Source organism: Poecilia reticulata, linkage group LG7 (assembly GCF_000633615.1).
Source record: "Poecilia reticulata strain Guanapo linkage group LG7, Guppy_female_1.0+MT, whole genome shotgun sequence".
Classification (NCBI taxonomy): Eukaryota; Metazoa; Chordata; class Actinopteri; order Cyprinodontiformes; family Poeciliidae; genus Poecilia; species Poecilia reticulata.
Genome location: NC_024337.1, coordinates 18,637,901 through 18,654,382, shown reverse-complemented (window position 1 = coordinate 18,654,382; position 16,482 = coordinate 18,637,901). Strand labels below are relative to the sequence as shown.

The 16,482-nt window shown below is 37.6% G+C and overlaps 1 protein-coding gene across 5 annotated transcripts in view; it reads left to right on the top strand.

Moving 5' to 3' along the window:
• The first annotated feature begins 34 nt into the window (after nucleotides 1-34).
• camta1a (calmodulin binding transcription activator 1a) overlaps nucleotides 35-16,482 on the top strand; it is a 393,081-nt gene continuing 376,633 nt past the window's right edge. For 2 of the 5 annotated variants that reach the window (XM_008414291.2, XM_008414286.2), the window contains exons 1-2: nucleotides 37-1,567; nucleotides 6,100-6,201. In XM_008414291.2, coding sequence (XP_008412513.1) covers nucleotides 1,543-1,567; nucleotides 6,100-6,201 — 127 coding nt within the window. In that variant the 5' untranslated portion in view covers nucleotides 37-1,542. Of the gene's footprint in view, nucleotides 1,568-6,099; nucleotides 6,202-16,482 lie in introns of all 5 variants that reach the window. The other 3 variants (XM_008414292.2, XM_008414285.2, XM_008414290.2) reach the window with 3 other exon arrangements.

The following is a 16,482-nucleotide window of genomic DNA, read 5'->3' as shown; positions in this document are numbered from 1 at the left end:
TATATATATATATCATGTGAAACTGTATTCAACTTCTTCTTCATGTTGGCCTTGCATTATTGTAAAGGTCTTGTTTCACAAAGTTTCTGTCCCTCCAATATTGAGGACTCTCACTGTCTTCCACAGCCTCTGGACTCCACAACCAAACGTCAGAACTCCACCAAATGTTTCCACCACTCCATGGTTGTCCACAACCACTCCATCATCCTCAAGTCACCATCTGCTTGCCCAGTCTCCAACACTCCCTGTTCATGAACACACAATATTTTACAAACCATCTGTTCAACTCCGATGGACTCTCCTCCAAGCCTTCAGCAGATTCTCCATTCAGATCCATCTCTCTTGTCAAAAGCATCCGTCTTTATGTTCTACGCCTCTTAACTCCTACACTTTTCTCAAGATGGTGCCGAATTCAGAGGGCCAAATTTCCCTTCATTGTACATTTTCTTCTGTTTTACCTTTTCATTCTGTGTCCTGCTTGTCATTCTGCATGTGAAACATGACATTATAATAATACTCTCACCAGCTTCATCCTGCCTCTTCAAGAGGTCTTTAGTTTTTGTTCAAGGGTGAGCAAGCACATTATGGACCTAAATATCTGCTCCTCTGGGACACATCCAGTATTTTTTTCTGAACTGCATAATGACTGGGAATTCCCATTTTGTTTCTTCTTGCATATAATTGTTTGAACAGATGAAAGTGGCACTTTTTAGTTATCTGTCAAGTGTACTCAAGGATGATGCAGACTTGTGGATGTCAAGAAATCCTTTCCAGTGACATCCACAGTTATGACACCATTTAACTCATATTTGGAATAAACCCATCAAAAGCTTAAAAAGCTCTGGCATCATTATGAGGGATTTCATAAATTCTTAAATGGCACAGTAATATGCTAACTTTTGAATTACACAAAAGTGCTAAAACTTCTGTAAAGCAGACTCTACATTTATTTTAGTAGCCTGTAGAAAATAGAAGTAGAAAACATATAGTCGAATTTAATGTCAGACCGATAGAAACGTCGAGTTTCCATTGTTATTGTTTTATATTGCCTGTTGTTTGTTCACATGTTTAAGAAACGTGAATATTTGTCTAGTGAAGGGGTTCTACTCTGTTACTTCATGACACAAACAAGTTTGGTGTCACTTTGGATTGACAACCTACAACCTCAAAATAAAACATTCAAACTAGTTTTGACTCAGTAGGATATTCAAAAAGCATCGGATATACTTTTATTTATTTTTCTTTTACCCACAATTTTATTAAAAGCAGCTTAATTCAGGAATGCCTTCAAAATACAATCAATAAAGGGGAAAAAAAATAAATAAATAAAATCCCAGCTGGAGGTGCCAAGGTGAGGAGAGATGTTGTTTTTCATCTCGGAGCCCCTCCGTCACTCACCGCCTTGCAGCCAATAGTAAGTTCGCCTTGGTCGGACCGACTCGCCGCGTGCCGCTCCGGTCCCTCCTCGTGCTGTCCTCGCCGTGCACGCGCGTGGTACCCACGGTCGTGAGGAAGGAGGAGGATGTTGCGCGTGAAGGGGAAATGGCTGCCGAAAACAAGCCGGAAGGTAAGAAGAAATATAATGGGATTAAATTTAACAGTGTGACCGCGCTGTGGTGTGGGGGTTTTTTTTACGGAGCGGCCGCAACTCCGCGCGGGGATGTCACGAGCGTGAGGACGAGTGGGGAGAAAATTTTTCGGCGGAGAACGGCGCCGCTGTTTTCCTCCGAACACACAGAGGCAGCTGAAACGTGGAGACATCACTAGCCAGCTAATATTAGCTCTCATTGGAGCCAGCCGCTGTATTCCCAGCATAGCCCACATTATAAAAAAAAAAAAAAGAAAAGAAAAGAAAAGAAAAAAACACGCCACGAGGACAAATTGTCAGCGTGGTTTAAAGTACCGCGTGTACGGTTTATTGTGCTCCGGATTCTTGTCAAAACGACGTGCAGTGCAAGTTGTTCCCAACAAGGCTAAGTTAATGACAACATGTCATCGGGATCGACCAACTTCTTCTCTTATTTCAGAGCTCCGTTCTGTTAGTTTATCCTTTTTTCTAACCGCTTGTTTTGGCTGCCCTGAAATAATAATTAAGACACGCCTGTTTTAAAATATGTAAGTTGGCGAGGGTCGTTCAGTTCCTCCTTGAAGCGCGAGCGTTCTTTCTTTGGCATCCGGCGAACTGTGATCTATTTTTAAATAATGTTTTTCCAATACTTTTTTTTTTTTTTTTTTTTGCCCTACATTCGGTCTGAAACAAGAGTATGAAACCATTGTGTTGCCTTGAGATGCCCTGTCGCGCTTGAAATGCCATCACACCAGAAGATGAAGAGGGAGGATGGAGAGTAGGATTTCCAGCAGCCTGCCCATTACATTACTTTACACATAGGACAGAATGATGACTTTCCTCCCCCTTCTCAGCTGATTTCACACGCTTCGCTCACTGAGAAGCAGATGCACCAGGCTTAATTATTTCCTTTTTAGTGGAATATTTTATTACAACTCAGATGCATGAGAGATCTATGCCCATTCAGAAAGGCCCATGGATTTTTTGGGTGAGTAATTAAATTACGCGTGCATGAAAATAAAGGGAACGATAGCCTAAAACGCAGCTTTTCGTTCGTACTTGTACTTTGGCTTGGTTGAGTTATCTAATTGCTCTTGTTAACGCAACAAATTTCAATATATTAAAATGCGTTCTCGAATTTACGTGACAATATTGGCGTGTTGAATAGCTGTTTATGCCTTTTTGGCATGCAAATATCTGTCATTATTAACTTTTTGTTTGTGAGTCCATTAATGTTCCTGAAACACCATGTTCTTTTTGGATACGATGAAACTCTATTTTTATGTTTATTCATGTTAATAGCCTCAGGGTGCAGCAAAAAGAGTTTCTAGACTTAAAAACTAGCTGCATAATTTAAGATGTTGCACGTTAGGTCCAGCTGTTTCCTATCAGTTCTTAATGTTTTATTGTGTTTGACTATTAAAAAGAACAACTATGTCAGACTTAGTGTCAGCAACTTCGAAGATAAATTATTTTCATGCATAATTACCAGTGTTTTAAATAGTTTTTTGTTCTTATGAACGATAGAGATTAAACACTGTGGTTTTAGTTGGTTTGGATGTCAGTGTGCCAACCACCAAAAGGAGTCCCACCAGGGGGTGCTATTGAGCTAAGGAGCCTCTCATATCTTTGGACTCTGTCTGGGGCTTGGACAAAAAAGAAATGAAGACATCTGTTTTGTGATAGTAATGACTTGACTATGTTGTAGAGTCTTAAATCTTTTCCTAACATTAAATGAACTAAACACGCAGGCTGTATCTTAGAGTGGTAGTGTAGCCTCTCCAACGCAAGGAGCTTTTCACTGAAAACCGAGGCTTGAAAGTCCCATTGCTGAGCCGGTCAAGTTATTTTCAGTGCTCCTGAGAGGCCGGTCAGTGGAAAAAGGAGGAGGAGGGTGGAGAGCATAGGGAAAGAGGGAGATTACTTCACACCTTTATGTAAATGCCATGTCGTCTCATGCAGACTTGATCTTCACAGCTTTTATATAGAGCTGTCAGAAGTCTTTGCTCCCACTTTTTCTTTGTTTTGTGCTCTTCGTTAATGCAGAACACGAGTTTTACCGCAGTTTTTGTGTAACGAGGAAGTGTGCATTTTTTCTCAGCTATGAAATCAGGACTCCCCCCACCCCACTTCAACCTTTTGTCCTTGTGGCTTGTGGGCAGTGCTGATGGCTCACACTTGTTTGGCAGGTCTCACGAAAGGTCCATAACAAGTGAGGGGCCATGACCTGGACTTACTCTGTGGTGTAATGTTTACATCCTGGTGTATTTCTCTCAAGTCTCAAGGCCCTCGGGGATATTTTTACTCCCCTTCACACACCTAAAAATCTCAGTGTGTGCGTTACTTTAAGCACAAGGCTAGGAGGGCACCGAAAGGACAGGCTTGATATGCCTCACAATGACACTGCTCTAGAGAAAACTACAGCCTGCAGTCTTAAAAAAATCTGCCGGGTCACAGCCCTATACAAATACTTCTGTACAAGAGTCATATGTGAAGCAAGGGGCTTTGTAACGGCAAGCCTCGAGATTTTATTTAATCGCTAAGTTGAATCTTCACACAGTCTGATTTTTAAAAAAAATTTTAGACTAAAATTTGTAACCTCATATTCATTCAAAATAAGAAAAATGCAAATACAAGGATGGAGGAATTGAAAAACAGTCAACAAAAGTGGGCAATTTAAAACAGACCCTATTTTCTTATTTTTAAGCAGTGCAGTTTAATGCACTTCTTGATGTTATCAGAATGCAACGTGAAGCGCCAGCAAAACATCAAGCGAGCACACAGTGAGCCCTCAACTTCCAAAAAATGCTTGTGCAGCAATGATACAAACATTTCTATCCTGTTTTGTAAAAAGAGGCATGAATTTTTGAACCTCGTGTTGTAGGACAGACTGTTTCTTCCCTTGGCCTTACGTTGAATCAGTGAATCAGGTGCTGGGTTTTCTGCTCTGCCTTTTAATTGGATCAGTGAGGTATGGATGGATGTTAGTCGGGCAGTGTCTGTGGTTGCTGAGACGTATCGCTCCTGATTCCTGCACGTAGCAGACCTTTACGTACTGCTTTGCACGGTCTCAACTGATTGATTGTATTGAATCATTCAGTTTACCACTTAAACAATAAGAAATGTTACTGCCTGTATCAAAGAGGGTCACAGTTACACTGACCCTTACTGTTTATTTATTTCCTTGTAGGATATAAAACATTTCTGAGGGCAACAAAAACGTGATTTGTGTGTTTAATACAGTTCTCTGGAAATTGTTTGCCTCCATGATAAAGAAGTGTTAAAAACCTTGCTATAATGTTTTATTTTATTGTATTAGTATAATATCATAATAAAAACATTTAAAAATCCAACCTTTAATTTGAGTGAATTGATGTACTGGAGGTAAGAATTACATTTTGAGAAATTATTGTTTTTTGAAAATATCTGATGCTGCAATTTATTGAGAATAGCACCACGCATAATCTGATGTAACCTTTCAAGAAATGAGAATTTACAATCAGGGAGATGTTGTCAATTATTATTAACTTCTTTATATATTTTCATGAGTTCTTTCCATACAATTTAAGTCTCTGTACTGTGTTAGGTTTGTCTCAGGTAAACTATTTTTGATTTAATTTTAGCATTATCCTTTTCAAAATTACCAAAGATAACCCATTTTCAGCTGCGATATAAAATGACCTGGCTTTTGATAAAGTTCACAATTTTATGCCTTTAAAACCGTTACCATGGTGTTGAGAAATGAAAAAGGCCCACAGCATCACAGATTGTCTACCATACTTGTGGGAAACAATGTTTCACATATTGTTTTTCTGTTTTAACCACCTGCAGCATCTTTTGAGAATAAATTTAATTGCAACCTCCTCTGACTGATGCAGATGGTTTCAGTGAAAGTCCCAGTAGATTGTAGGAACCTCCAATGTTTGCATTTGTGATTATTTTTTCCTCACATTCCTTTCAACCATCTGATTGGCATATAGAAAGAGTATCATGGGTTTTGTGGGGACTTGGTGACCATATAATGTCACTCGATGCTGCGGTTCTTCTTACAGTGAGATCTGGAGATTTTTTTTAAAAATTACCTTCCACAGCTATTCTTATTAATTATCAATTCAAAATCTCTAGAAACTCAGATTAACGTTTAAATTAGTAATTGATACATTATGAAAAAAATGGTATCATTACATTTATTGTATTTGTGGTACTGCTGATTTAGTTAAAAAACAAAAAATAACTATTTCATAACAGATAGGATTTTTCTCAAATTGAATAAATACCCTCAAATAAAAGGTTGAATTTTTCAGAAACTTTTTGGAGTATTATTATACAGCTGCAATAAATTATGCCTTTCTTTTAAGCCATTTTCCAACTTATTATTTAAGATGCAAACACACGCACTTTGTCTGTATGTATTTAAATATTCTGTGTTGTTTCTGTGTATTTTGTGCATGAGGATTGTGCTTAGCTGTCACAGGCTGGAAGAATGCTACTTTTCCTCGATTTTTCTCTACTTTTCTCTTTGCCTCCTAAAGGACTGAAGAAAGTTCGTAATCCGGATCGAATGTACAGATCAGCAGTGTGTTATGCTGGCCATGGTCCACCTAAGAGTATCAGTGATGACACAGAGACGAACAGTAAGAGTCAGTTATTAATACTGCATTCCTGCTGCAAGTCGCCACTAGCTGGCCAATCTATTATTCATCCATCAATTCATTTATTTACTTCTTGATTTCATCCGTCCCCATKCCCCCTCCCCTGTTTTCTTCTCCTCCAACACAACACCTCCTGCGGCTGCTCTGTTGATTGAAGTGTCTGCTTTACAGGATCATGCTGTCAATAGCTGAAGTGTTGTCGTTAACTAAGAGTGATTGTTTCAGGTTGAGGCCACGGGATCAGGACCTGAGCAGACCCTCAGAGAGAAAGCTTGAGCCCTGAGCCATCAATTATGACTCTGTCTTTGCCTTTTGTCTGCTCTTCTCAAAGCTTTCTTTGATGACGAGAAAACAACAGAGCAAATAAAAAATGTTGGCAGGTTAAATAGCATAGGACTAAAATATTCATGCATTTCTTAAACGTTAATATTCTGTGATATTCAAATTGAATTATTATTTGTCTTCCTGTCATTACATTTTGTGCTGTGTGAAAACTGCAGACCGGGAGTAAAGAACAAAGATGAGAGAGAGAGAGAAAAAAAAAGAAGCATCACAGAGGATTTTTATGACTTGTAAAAACCAGCTTCTGAGGGAACTGCCTCACTGCACTCACAATTCTGCACACAGTCGCTTTATTTCGTCACAACCAAAACACATCAGTCAGAAATATAGGCCAAAGTCTTGACTTTATTTTGGATGACTTTCTTTTCGTTCCTCTTTAGAAAATACGTCTGATCTGTTTTAGCCTCCTGTCTGTTTCCCACATTGAAACTGTCCCCCTCTGTGAAGCCGATTGTTTCTCAGCAGAAAGGAGTCCCTTTTACTCTTAATGAATACACCATCCCCTTCGCTGCTGGAAGACCGTGTTGATCTAGAATAGAGACTGCGTAATTAAGTGTGCTCATGTATTGTCATTTCTAAATAGAGAGCATGAAATCACCCCAACCCCTTGTTAGGCTCTGTGCTTCACCAGTGATAACTGCCACTGGGAGAGCTCCACAGCACCACATTGTTTTGCTCTCTTTAACCGAGAACGTCTTAGAGATTTAATGGCAGGGGAGCTCTTGTGCAGATCTATGAAACAGGGTTGTAGACTGTAACAGATACATAGCTGATATACTTTTGTGTTACCCCCTCATGTGTGACAGCTCTGACTGACAATATGTTTTGCCAGTCTTGCTATTTTCTCTCATGTTATTGCGTGATATTACACTATCCTGTCCCCCATGTCACACACTCTGTTTAATGTGTTCAGCCTGGAGGTTTTTTCTGCCTACCAAGGAGGGAGGGGGGGGGACAGTCAGAATGCAGGCAGGCAAACCATTGATCTGAGTAATCGTCTGAGTAATTGTGAGAGTAGTTATGATACAGAAAGAAGGCGCTTTTTTGTGCGCGCATTTGTAAGCAAGAGGGAGAAGAGTGAAAAAAGAACAAGAGGAAGAGAGAAAGAGAGGTGGGGAAAAAGAGACCTCACCTCTGCTCTCCTTGAGATGGGATTTTTATGGATGGGTGAGCTCACTGAGGGCTGAGAACACATAAAGAGTCATTTTCAGTTTGTTGCAGGCAGTTAACCATGTGTGCATGTTTGTTGAACTTCCAGTAATAGGCCGAGGTTTTTTTTTAAATGTTTTTTTTTTCATTATTTGTTTTTAGCAGTTTGACTTTCTTTTTACAGTCTTTCCTTATTATGCTACATAATAATAATAATAATAATAATAATAATAATAATAATAATAATAATAATAATAATAATAATAATACACAGTGTGTATTATTATTAATAATTAATAGTAATTATTAATAATAATACACATAATAATAATACACATAATAATAATAATAATAATAATAATAATAATAATAATAATAATAATAATAACAATACATGGTGTGCCCCGTGTTCCCACTGGTGAAGCATTAAAAGTGCAGCTGTAAACAACAGCCTTAAAAATAAAAGCTGCAATACTACTGCACATGTTGCTTCTTGTCTAGTTGCAGAACAAATAAGAGATGATGTCCATTGAGATTCTCAGAAATTTCTATATTGCATGTATCCAGTAGTGGGAAAAAAAACAAACTCCCCTCACATCTTTTCCAACAGCTGTTGTGTACATTGCAGGTCAAACACTCATCCTAGATGCTATCTCCAGAGGCCATGAACTGCTCTCTTTGTTTTGGTTTGCTTTGTAACATCACAGCATGAAGGTTTACTTGTCAGATACTTTTTTCTCTTTTACACTGGTGGGTGGTGAGTAATTTCACTGCATGTAAGGGTATTATCAAACAGGCCATGGGCCAAATGATAAACATAATTGGTTTCCCAGTCCTACACTAATGCATTGCTATTTTAAATCCAAGTCTGCTCACTCTTCTCCGTGTTCCTATCAGCAGCCATCAGGACCTTGGACAGTTCAGCAAAGGAAGTCAGACATAGCTTCAATTGTCTGTGTGTAGTTTTAAAGCCTTGACACAAAAGAAAGTCATGAGAAGTAAACAGACAAATGTTTTTAGCGTTAGTTTGTAATTCTCGATTCAATTGGAAAAAGTAAGTTAGCAGGAATGACGAAGGTCAAGCCGAGGTCTGAGGGAAACAGAACATTTTGAGAAAACTCCTTGATGGATTGCTAGAGAAGCAAACAGCAAACTGTAGCTCGCATTAAACTCCAAAAAGCCTCCAAGAAAAATAAGCAGAACTTGACATTGCAGTGAACTTTTCACTGAGTAGATACGCCTGTGAACGCCTCACATGCGGAGAGAAAAACTTGCTCCGTCTCATAATTTTAGCAGTGCTTTTAAACAGGAGGATTTTGTGCAWAATAGAATTGTGCCTAAAATTTAAGCGAAAATGTAAACCATAAATTAAGTGACCTCTTTGTRAAACTATAGACAAACATTTCAATTATACAAATTTAGAGAAAGGACTATTTTATGTTTGACACATTTAGTAATCCAACAACTAAACAGCAATTGTGTTTCTGTCAAAAGTGTGTAGAAGAAAGGAAGAGGGCTTCTGCAACTGAAAAACTCCTAAAACAAATATCAAAGTCCAAAATGGAGCTCCTCAAGAAGCGGAAGCTGAGGGTTTGGCCTTGGCCCTCACAATACCCTGACCTAAACATAATTGAAAATCAATGAGCAGACTTCAAAAGAGCAGTGCAAGCAAGATGGCATCACAGTGCCACAGGACTGCAAGCATTTTTGCGAGAATAACAATAAGAAGTAAAGACCAAAATGGAAATTCTTTAGATACAAAAAAGTGTCTACATGTGGCACTTTTGTAGAAATGGTTCTGCAAATTACAGAGTTAACAGAGTGAAATTGTTTTTGTTTTGTTATTTGGAATCTATATAMAATTATTATAAAGAGTGACAAGATRTCTTGTACTTGGTTTCCGATAGAAATCAAGTCAGTTTTTAACTTATTAGTTGGGTTTATTTGTCGGAAAGAAATTGGTACCTGCCTTTTGCGTACTGTTATAGTTTGTGTCAGGGATATGTGCAAATCACAGATTCAGAGGCAAGAAAAACGTTTCCTCAGAAATGAATGCGCTCAAAACTAATATCCTGAAAATTCTTCTGCAAGTTTGTACCTCCTGTTTACACTTCCTCCTCATTCTTTCACGTCTCGCTTTCAGATTTTGTGCTTTTAGAATGCAGCATGTCACCAGCTGACCATTTCTCCTTGGTTGTCTGAGTTCATCTCTACTTTTTGTTCCCTCTGCCTACAACTTGTTACTACTTTATGCCTCTTTACCCATTTTCTGAGTTTTCACTGCTGTTTTGACATCTGGCCTTTTGTAGAGCAATTTTTCTACATGAAATTTTCCACTTTCTTTCATAGACAATTTTCATAAATCCCATTATATTTCAGTATTTCATGGCTCATATCTTATACACTGCAGCTGCATGTAAAACAGCTGTCAGATTTGCTTCTTTTAAAGATATTTGTGTTTTATAATGGTCCTTCACAACATTAAAACTGATGTATCTGTAAAGCTCTTTAAGCTAAATTCCAAGATGCAGTTTTGTGCAGGGAAACTCATCCAGTTTAATGATTCTGGACTTCAGTGGTGTTAGACCTAAATGAATTTCTCAGCACTTCTTACTGGTCAGTGATGAGAATCGAATGTTTATAAACAAGTAAGCCACAGTTAGCTGTGTAAACTCAATTATCTGTGATCATGCTGGCAGAGTGCTCATATTTGTCTTTATTGGCTCCTTTAAACATGCAGGGATAAACTGACAGAAAATCAAATTGTAAATTTTTTCTACTCTGTTCGAGTGATTGATGGATGTTTATCCTCTGCCTATAGTCTTTTTATAACCTCTTGAGTTGCCCATTTTGCCCAATTGAGATTTTGCCAGATTAACCAAAACAAGGTAGAACATATGTATTTACAAATAAATATTAGCTAAATATGACATGTTGTTTTGTATTTTGCCGCCTTCCCATCAAATCTGACCCGTTTCCCTGTAGGCTTGGTTTGTTCAGTGGGATGTGTGCTGTTAATTTTTCCTCTATGTGTAAAGTTTTACATGTAGACCAGGAATTTCAACACACAACATCTAGATTTATGCTAATAATACATTACTTATTGACTTAATAATTAGGTGGCATCTCAAGATAATTTGTTACCCTGGAGTCTGAATACAAAATCATAGATTTTCATCTGCGAAAAAACTAAATTCTTTCATTAATATCTGTTGGTTTGTCACATTAATTCACAACACAAATGCATCTTTTGTATTTGTTTTGTGACAAAATTACAGATTAGTGCTGTATCCAAAGTTTCTATATCTGCAGCAAAACTGTGTAACTTAGCTCTGATGTGATTCATGTTGAAACATTTACAGTGCTCTTCATGTCTACAAGCCATATTAGCCTTTGTGGAAAGTGTTAGCATTCAAACAGTTGCTTTAGATATGCACCGCCACTGGCGATTTGTTGAGTGATCTATAGCCAAAACATTAGCTTGCAATTTCTCCACAATGCAGGCACAGATTAAAAAGAAAAACTGTCACTCCCAGAGCGCTCCCAGACAGAGACAGAAGAGAGAGGGTTTTGCGTTCAGGGTTTAGATATTGATTAAAGATTTGTTTTTGTCAGCCTTTCCAGTCTCATGACCCTCGCTCTCATCTCTAGGGTGGGGCTGGAGCAAGCGAGCATGACAAATACCCTTAAATTCAGCCCAAGTGTTTGCTTAGCAGCCAGGATCAGTGATAATCCAAACATCAGCAGAGAAAAATATATCTTTATAGCCAGGGTGATGTAAATTATGGAGCAGCATGTGCAGCCGACCGCTATTTGGCACAAACACAGCCTGTGATTGTAACATAAAAGCTGCAAACCTTTGTGCTGAAAGGAGTTTCCGTCTCTGTTTAGATTTTTGTATGTGAGCTTGCTCATCAGGACCTGGAATGTAATTGGCTGCAGTGTGCCAGCTCAGCTCAGCACATCCTCTCATGTAACAAACCTTTGTAGCAGCCTGTCTTGCACTTTAGTGTTACTACCAAATTGTATTTTTCTGTGTATTTTCCCCCAGCTACCAGCTGCAGGCATTTATTAAGCCTGCTGTTTAATCCCAGTTTCTTATTAAACCTTAAAGGGAGACTCATATGCAAAATGCAGAGAAGCAGAGTTATTTTAGTGTGCCATTAGCTTATGGTCATGCATGTATTTGTTCTTTAAGCACTAATCAAATCATACAATTTGATTTGGGAACTCTACTCTATATTAAGTATAGTCCAAATGTGGTTTCTAAGGTATTCTCCCTGGGGTTGTTTTCTGCTTATGCACAAATCGCWGTAGTTTTCATTCCACAGTGGGCAGATCTTTAATTAATAAGCAATTCTTTGTTGGAACTTCCTTCTTCACAAGTGGAAAAGCCCAGTGGAAGAAATCGAAGACATACAGCAGCTCAGATATTATTAGCGTGAAAAAAAAAAAAACTTTGAGAGTGCAATGTTGTGAAAAGAAAGCCCTCCTCTACTCTGAGTTTCCGCTTGCAAGCTTTGAGAGCTTCCGTGTTAAAAAACAAACTCCTTTTTTGAAGTTAGACAAGGACTCCTGGATTAGAGAATGCCAACTGTGTTGATCTGAAGTGCCACATCTAAAACATGTGGCGTACTTAACAACAAAAAGACACAATTGCATTTAAAACGATGCAGGAGTAGCTTGGAATACTCTGCTGTATCAGAGGCAGATACAGTGAACGCCGACGTTTACGTTTGATTAGAGAGCATGCATTGTTAAAATGTAGACATCACGATTAATTAGATATATGTTAAATATTTCTTTGCAGACTGTGCTGCTGCTGTTGTAATTGTGTAATTCATGATCCTTAGACGACAACAGATACTTGGCATGGTCCCTGGTGATGCTCTGCCAGGCCTGTGCTGCAGCCACTCTCATATCTTTCTTGTTTTGAAGGCTTTTTGCCCTCAGTCTGGTGTGCAGCAAGTGAAACACATGCTCAGTTGGATTGAGGTCAGCTGACTGACTTCGCTATTCTGGAGCAATGCACACAGTATCAAAATACTGAAAGTCAGCATTTTGAATCCACAGTTTGTTTTTCATACCAAATGCAGTTTACTGCCTGTACTGTATATGGAGTCAATTGTAAAAGCGTATTTTCTCAGTATACGGGAGAGGAGTCTAAAGGAATTTCCGTTATACTTTATATGCTGTAAAAGTAACACCTGGAAATAGTTTGATGTGAAGAGAGCACCTTTATGGCACAGATGGAGAGTTTTGACACTGTAATCAACATGCACATCAGTAATCTATTATTTCCAAAACCTGAAAAGTAGTCTCACCTTATTTTGCCTTGTGAAGTAAAATGGTCACTAATGTTAAACTTTATTTTGTTCATCAGTGATTAAAGGGTGAAATAAATTACTGAAAATTTTCTATTTTGCAAAAATATAATCTTGAGAAGGCTAGATTTGTCAGAAGGGACAATGAGGAGAATGTAAAAAACTATAAGCAAATAGGCAGTCAAAGGAAGTGATAACTTTTTTGTAACTTTTTTTAACGATGTATTTCGGTGTTTCTTTTCTGTTTATTTATAATCTTCTGAAAATTTTGCAACGTCAGGTATAGAAGAGAAGAAGAATTAAATGTGTTTTTTTGCTTAAGCCTCCGAGATTTATAACAGCAATATGTTTAAAAACCAGCCACAATAACATGATGTTTGCTGCAGTATATAGTTTAGGTACTAAAGAGTTGAGCTATYCTGCCTGTAAAGAATTTATAAGTAAAACACAGATGTGATTTAATGCTCCAACTTATGCATAGAGGTTTCAACTACAAAGTATTTTGGAGATGAAACCGATTTCCAAAGCCACTGGATTGCACATAAACTAGTAAAAAACAAACAAACAAACAAACTGTTACTAAAAGTAAAAAAATATTACAACCACTGATGAAAATTTTTGCAACTCTCTTAAAATAGTTTTTTTGTTTAAATGTTTTAAAAGAGTAAGAATGCCTTTCATAGACATATCTGTTTGCAGATGTTGAATCTGGAATTTTCACACTAATGTGAATAATTGTGAAATGAAACCATGGTGGTTTTCCAACCACCTCTTTAACTTTTATTCAACCAGTTACCTTCAGAGGTCAACTAATTAATGAAGTTCACCTGTGTGTATTTATCTCTGAGTAAATCCAGCTGTTCAGCGAAGGCCTCAAAGTTATACTGTCAAGCAAACAGTGTAACTGTATCCATATCATAAAGACCAGTAAGCACAACGGGCAGATCAGAGACAAAGTTGTAGAGAAGTTTAGGTCATGGTTAGGTTATAAGCATTATGCCAATCTCTGAACACTTCACAGAGCACTGTTCATCATCATGACAAGGGGACGGTTTTCTTCAGGAAAGACCTGGAATCTGGTCAGAGTTGTTGGATGGAGCTAAACGCGATCCTAGAAGAAAATCTGTTAGTTGCTCCAGAACTTTTAAGACGGGGATCGAGGTTTAACTTTTAGCAAGACAACAACCCTAAACATACAGCCAGAGCTACAGTGGAGCGTAATAAATAAAAGCCTGCAGGCACAATTAGATTATTATTGAAAAGCTGGTAACTCCATCACCAAACAAATCACGTTATGTAAATTAATTGCACACAGACTGATGTTTTGGAGCCTTTGTTTCTGTTAATTGTGATGATTTTCCTTTTACAGAGAATAGAAATCTGACATTGATAAAAAAAAAAAACATTTTTAATACACAAATGTGGGCTTAATGAAAAGGTTGTTCAATACCTGCTACCTACCTTTTGAATATGACAGTAGTCGCTTGTTAAACTAAGAATCTTGGCAACTGGAAAACTGCTGTCACAGACACCCACCATCTAATCTGACTGAGCTTTAGCTAAATTACAAAGACGAATGGGCATAATCTTGAGTCTCTACATATGCAAGAGACATACCTCAAAACACTTACTGCTATATCTGCAGCTAAAGGCAATTCTACAAACTATGGACTCTGGGGGTTTCTGAATAGACATGCACATATTTTTCATTTACTTAAAAAAAAAAAGATTGAAACCATCTGTAATTTTTCCACCTATTTCACAAGCATGCACTACTTCACATGGATTTAAAACATAAAAATCCATTAAAATGTGACACAACATGAAAAAAGTTTAATAGCTATTAATATTTTACATACTGAATATGTTGCCAGACACTGTATTCTTTGTGTCCTTAGGGTGATACGGGGAACTATTAATTTCTCTGCAGAAAGAGGTTACCATAAGTGAAAAAAAAATAGGTTTGTCACAAGTTTATCAAATTTCAGATAGTATTAATGTACAATGTAAAGCTGAAATTCCATCAAGTTTTAATCTAAGTGTGGGCTCGCTTTTCTTATTTTATTCCATTTTAAGCTCCCGTAAGTAGACTGCACATTAAGGCAGTTACAGTTTTCTATCTTTCCTTCACCTTGTGTCATTCAGTGACAGCGTGTTCTCCAGTTTTGACGATAAAACCACTGTGCCGGTACCTCAGAGCAGATGCTGGATGTGATTCTTAATTGGGCTAAGCCAATGATTACGTGTGCAGCTCATAAAAAACTGAGTCTACATGTAGTATTACAGGAACAGGCGGATGTAGCAGATTTTACAAATCTACTTCGGCACTCCTTTGGGTATAGTGATGTTCTACCTTACACGTTACACCCAGAGGCTTCATGCCAGCTCCGTCTCTATGGATCAACTGGGTTGAATTTTCCATATGGATGTTCAGGGGCAGTGACACTGTACTATATTTGTGTGATAGGCAGCAGGGAAGCCACAGAGACTCTATCTCTATGATTACATTTTGAAAACTTTTTCTTTCTTTTCCTGAACTCAACCATTGAGATCTACCACTGACATCTAGTCTGTTTCCTTTCACTCACTTTATTTATCATTTTCTCCCATTTTACACTTCTATAATCACAAAAAAAGCCATTTCAATTCCAAGTATTTGCTTGTTTTTTTGTAGAAATTTATTTTTAAGCTTTATTGCATTACAGATGGAGTCATTTGCATTATACTGCACAAATGTATTTATATTCGGTTTGGCATGCACACATTACAGCTGAAAAATAGATTCATTTTCTCATGGATTAAATAGTTTTACATAAAAATGCATTGTTACACTCTTTTTAATCATTATAAATCTTGTTGTGCTCCTATAAAAATGAGAAGTTAGCAGCCAGATGAATAATATAAATTTATCTGTCAGGTATAAAGTTAAGCTCAACCTGTATTTGGTCTTTTTTTGATGCTAAAATACTTTCTCAGTGAAACAGTCTGATGTGATCATCTGCTCAGACTTTACTGCTTTACTTTTTCAAGATAGTATTTGAATTTATTTAACAGTGATCATAAATTACCTACAGCATTGATATTTTATTTCACTAAGTAGCAAGTTGAATTCAGTGATGCTCGCAAAAGTATCCATATCCTTTGATAATCTATTAATCACAGAAGCGAAGAGGTAGAGACCCACAGTTTAGGAGGAAATTAACACGACAGCTACTGCAGTAGTTGTGTGTTCAACAAATCTAGACTTGATTGAAGAATAATAAGAGGAAAGCCATGAAAAGTCTCTTTCTTTCACAAACCAAACAGCAAACATGTCAGAAGAGCATAAAACTAAGCCTTTATGCTTGCATGAAAAATGCAATGTGTGGAAGAAAACTAATACTTTCACATCACCTTCACCACGCCTGTCCATGGATAAAACAAGGTGGGATCAGAATCGAGCTGTGAA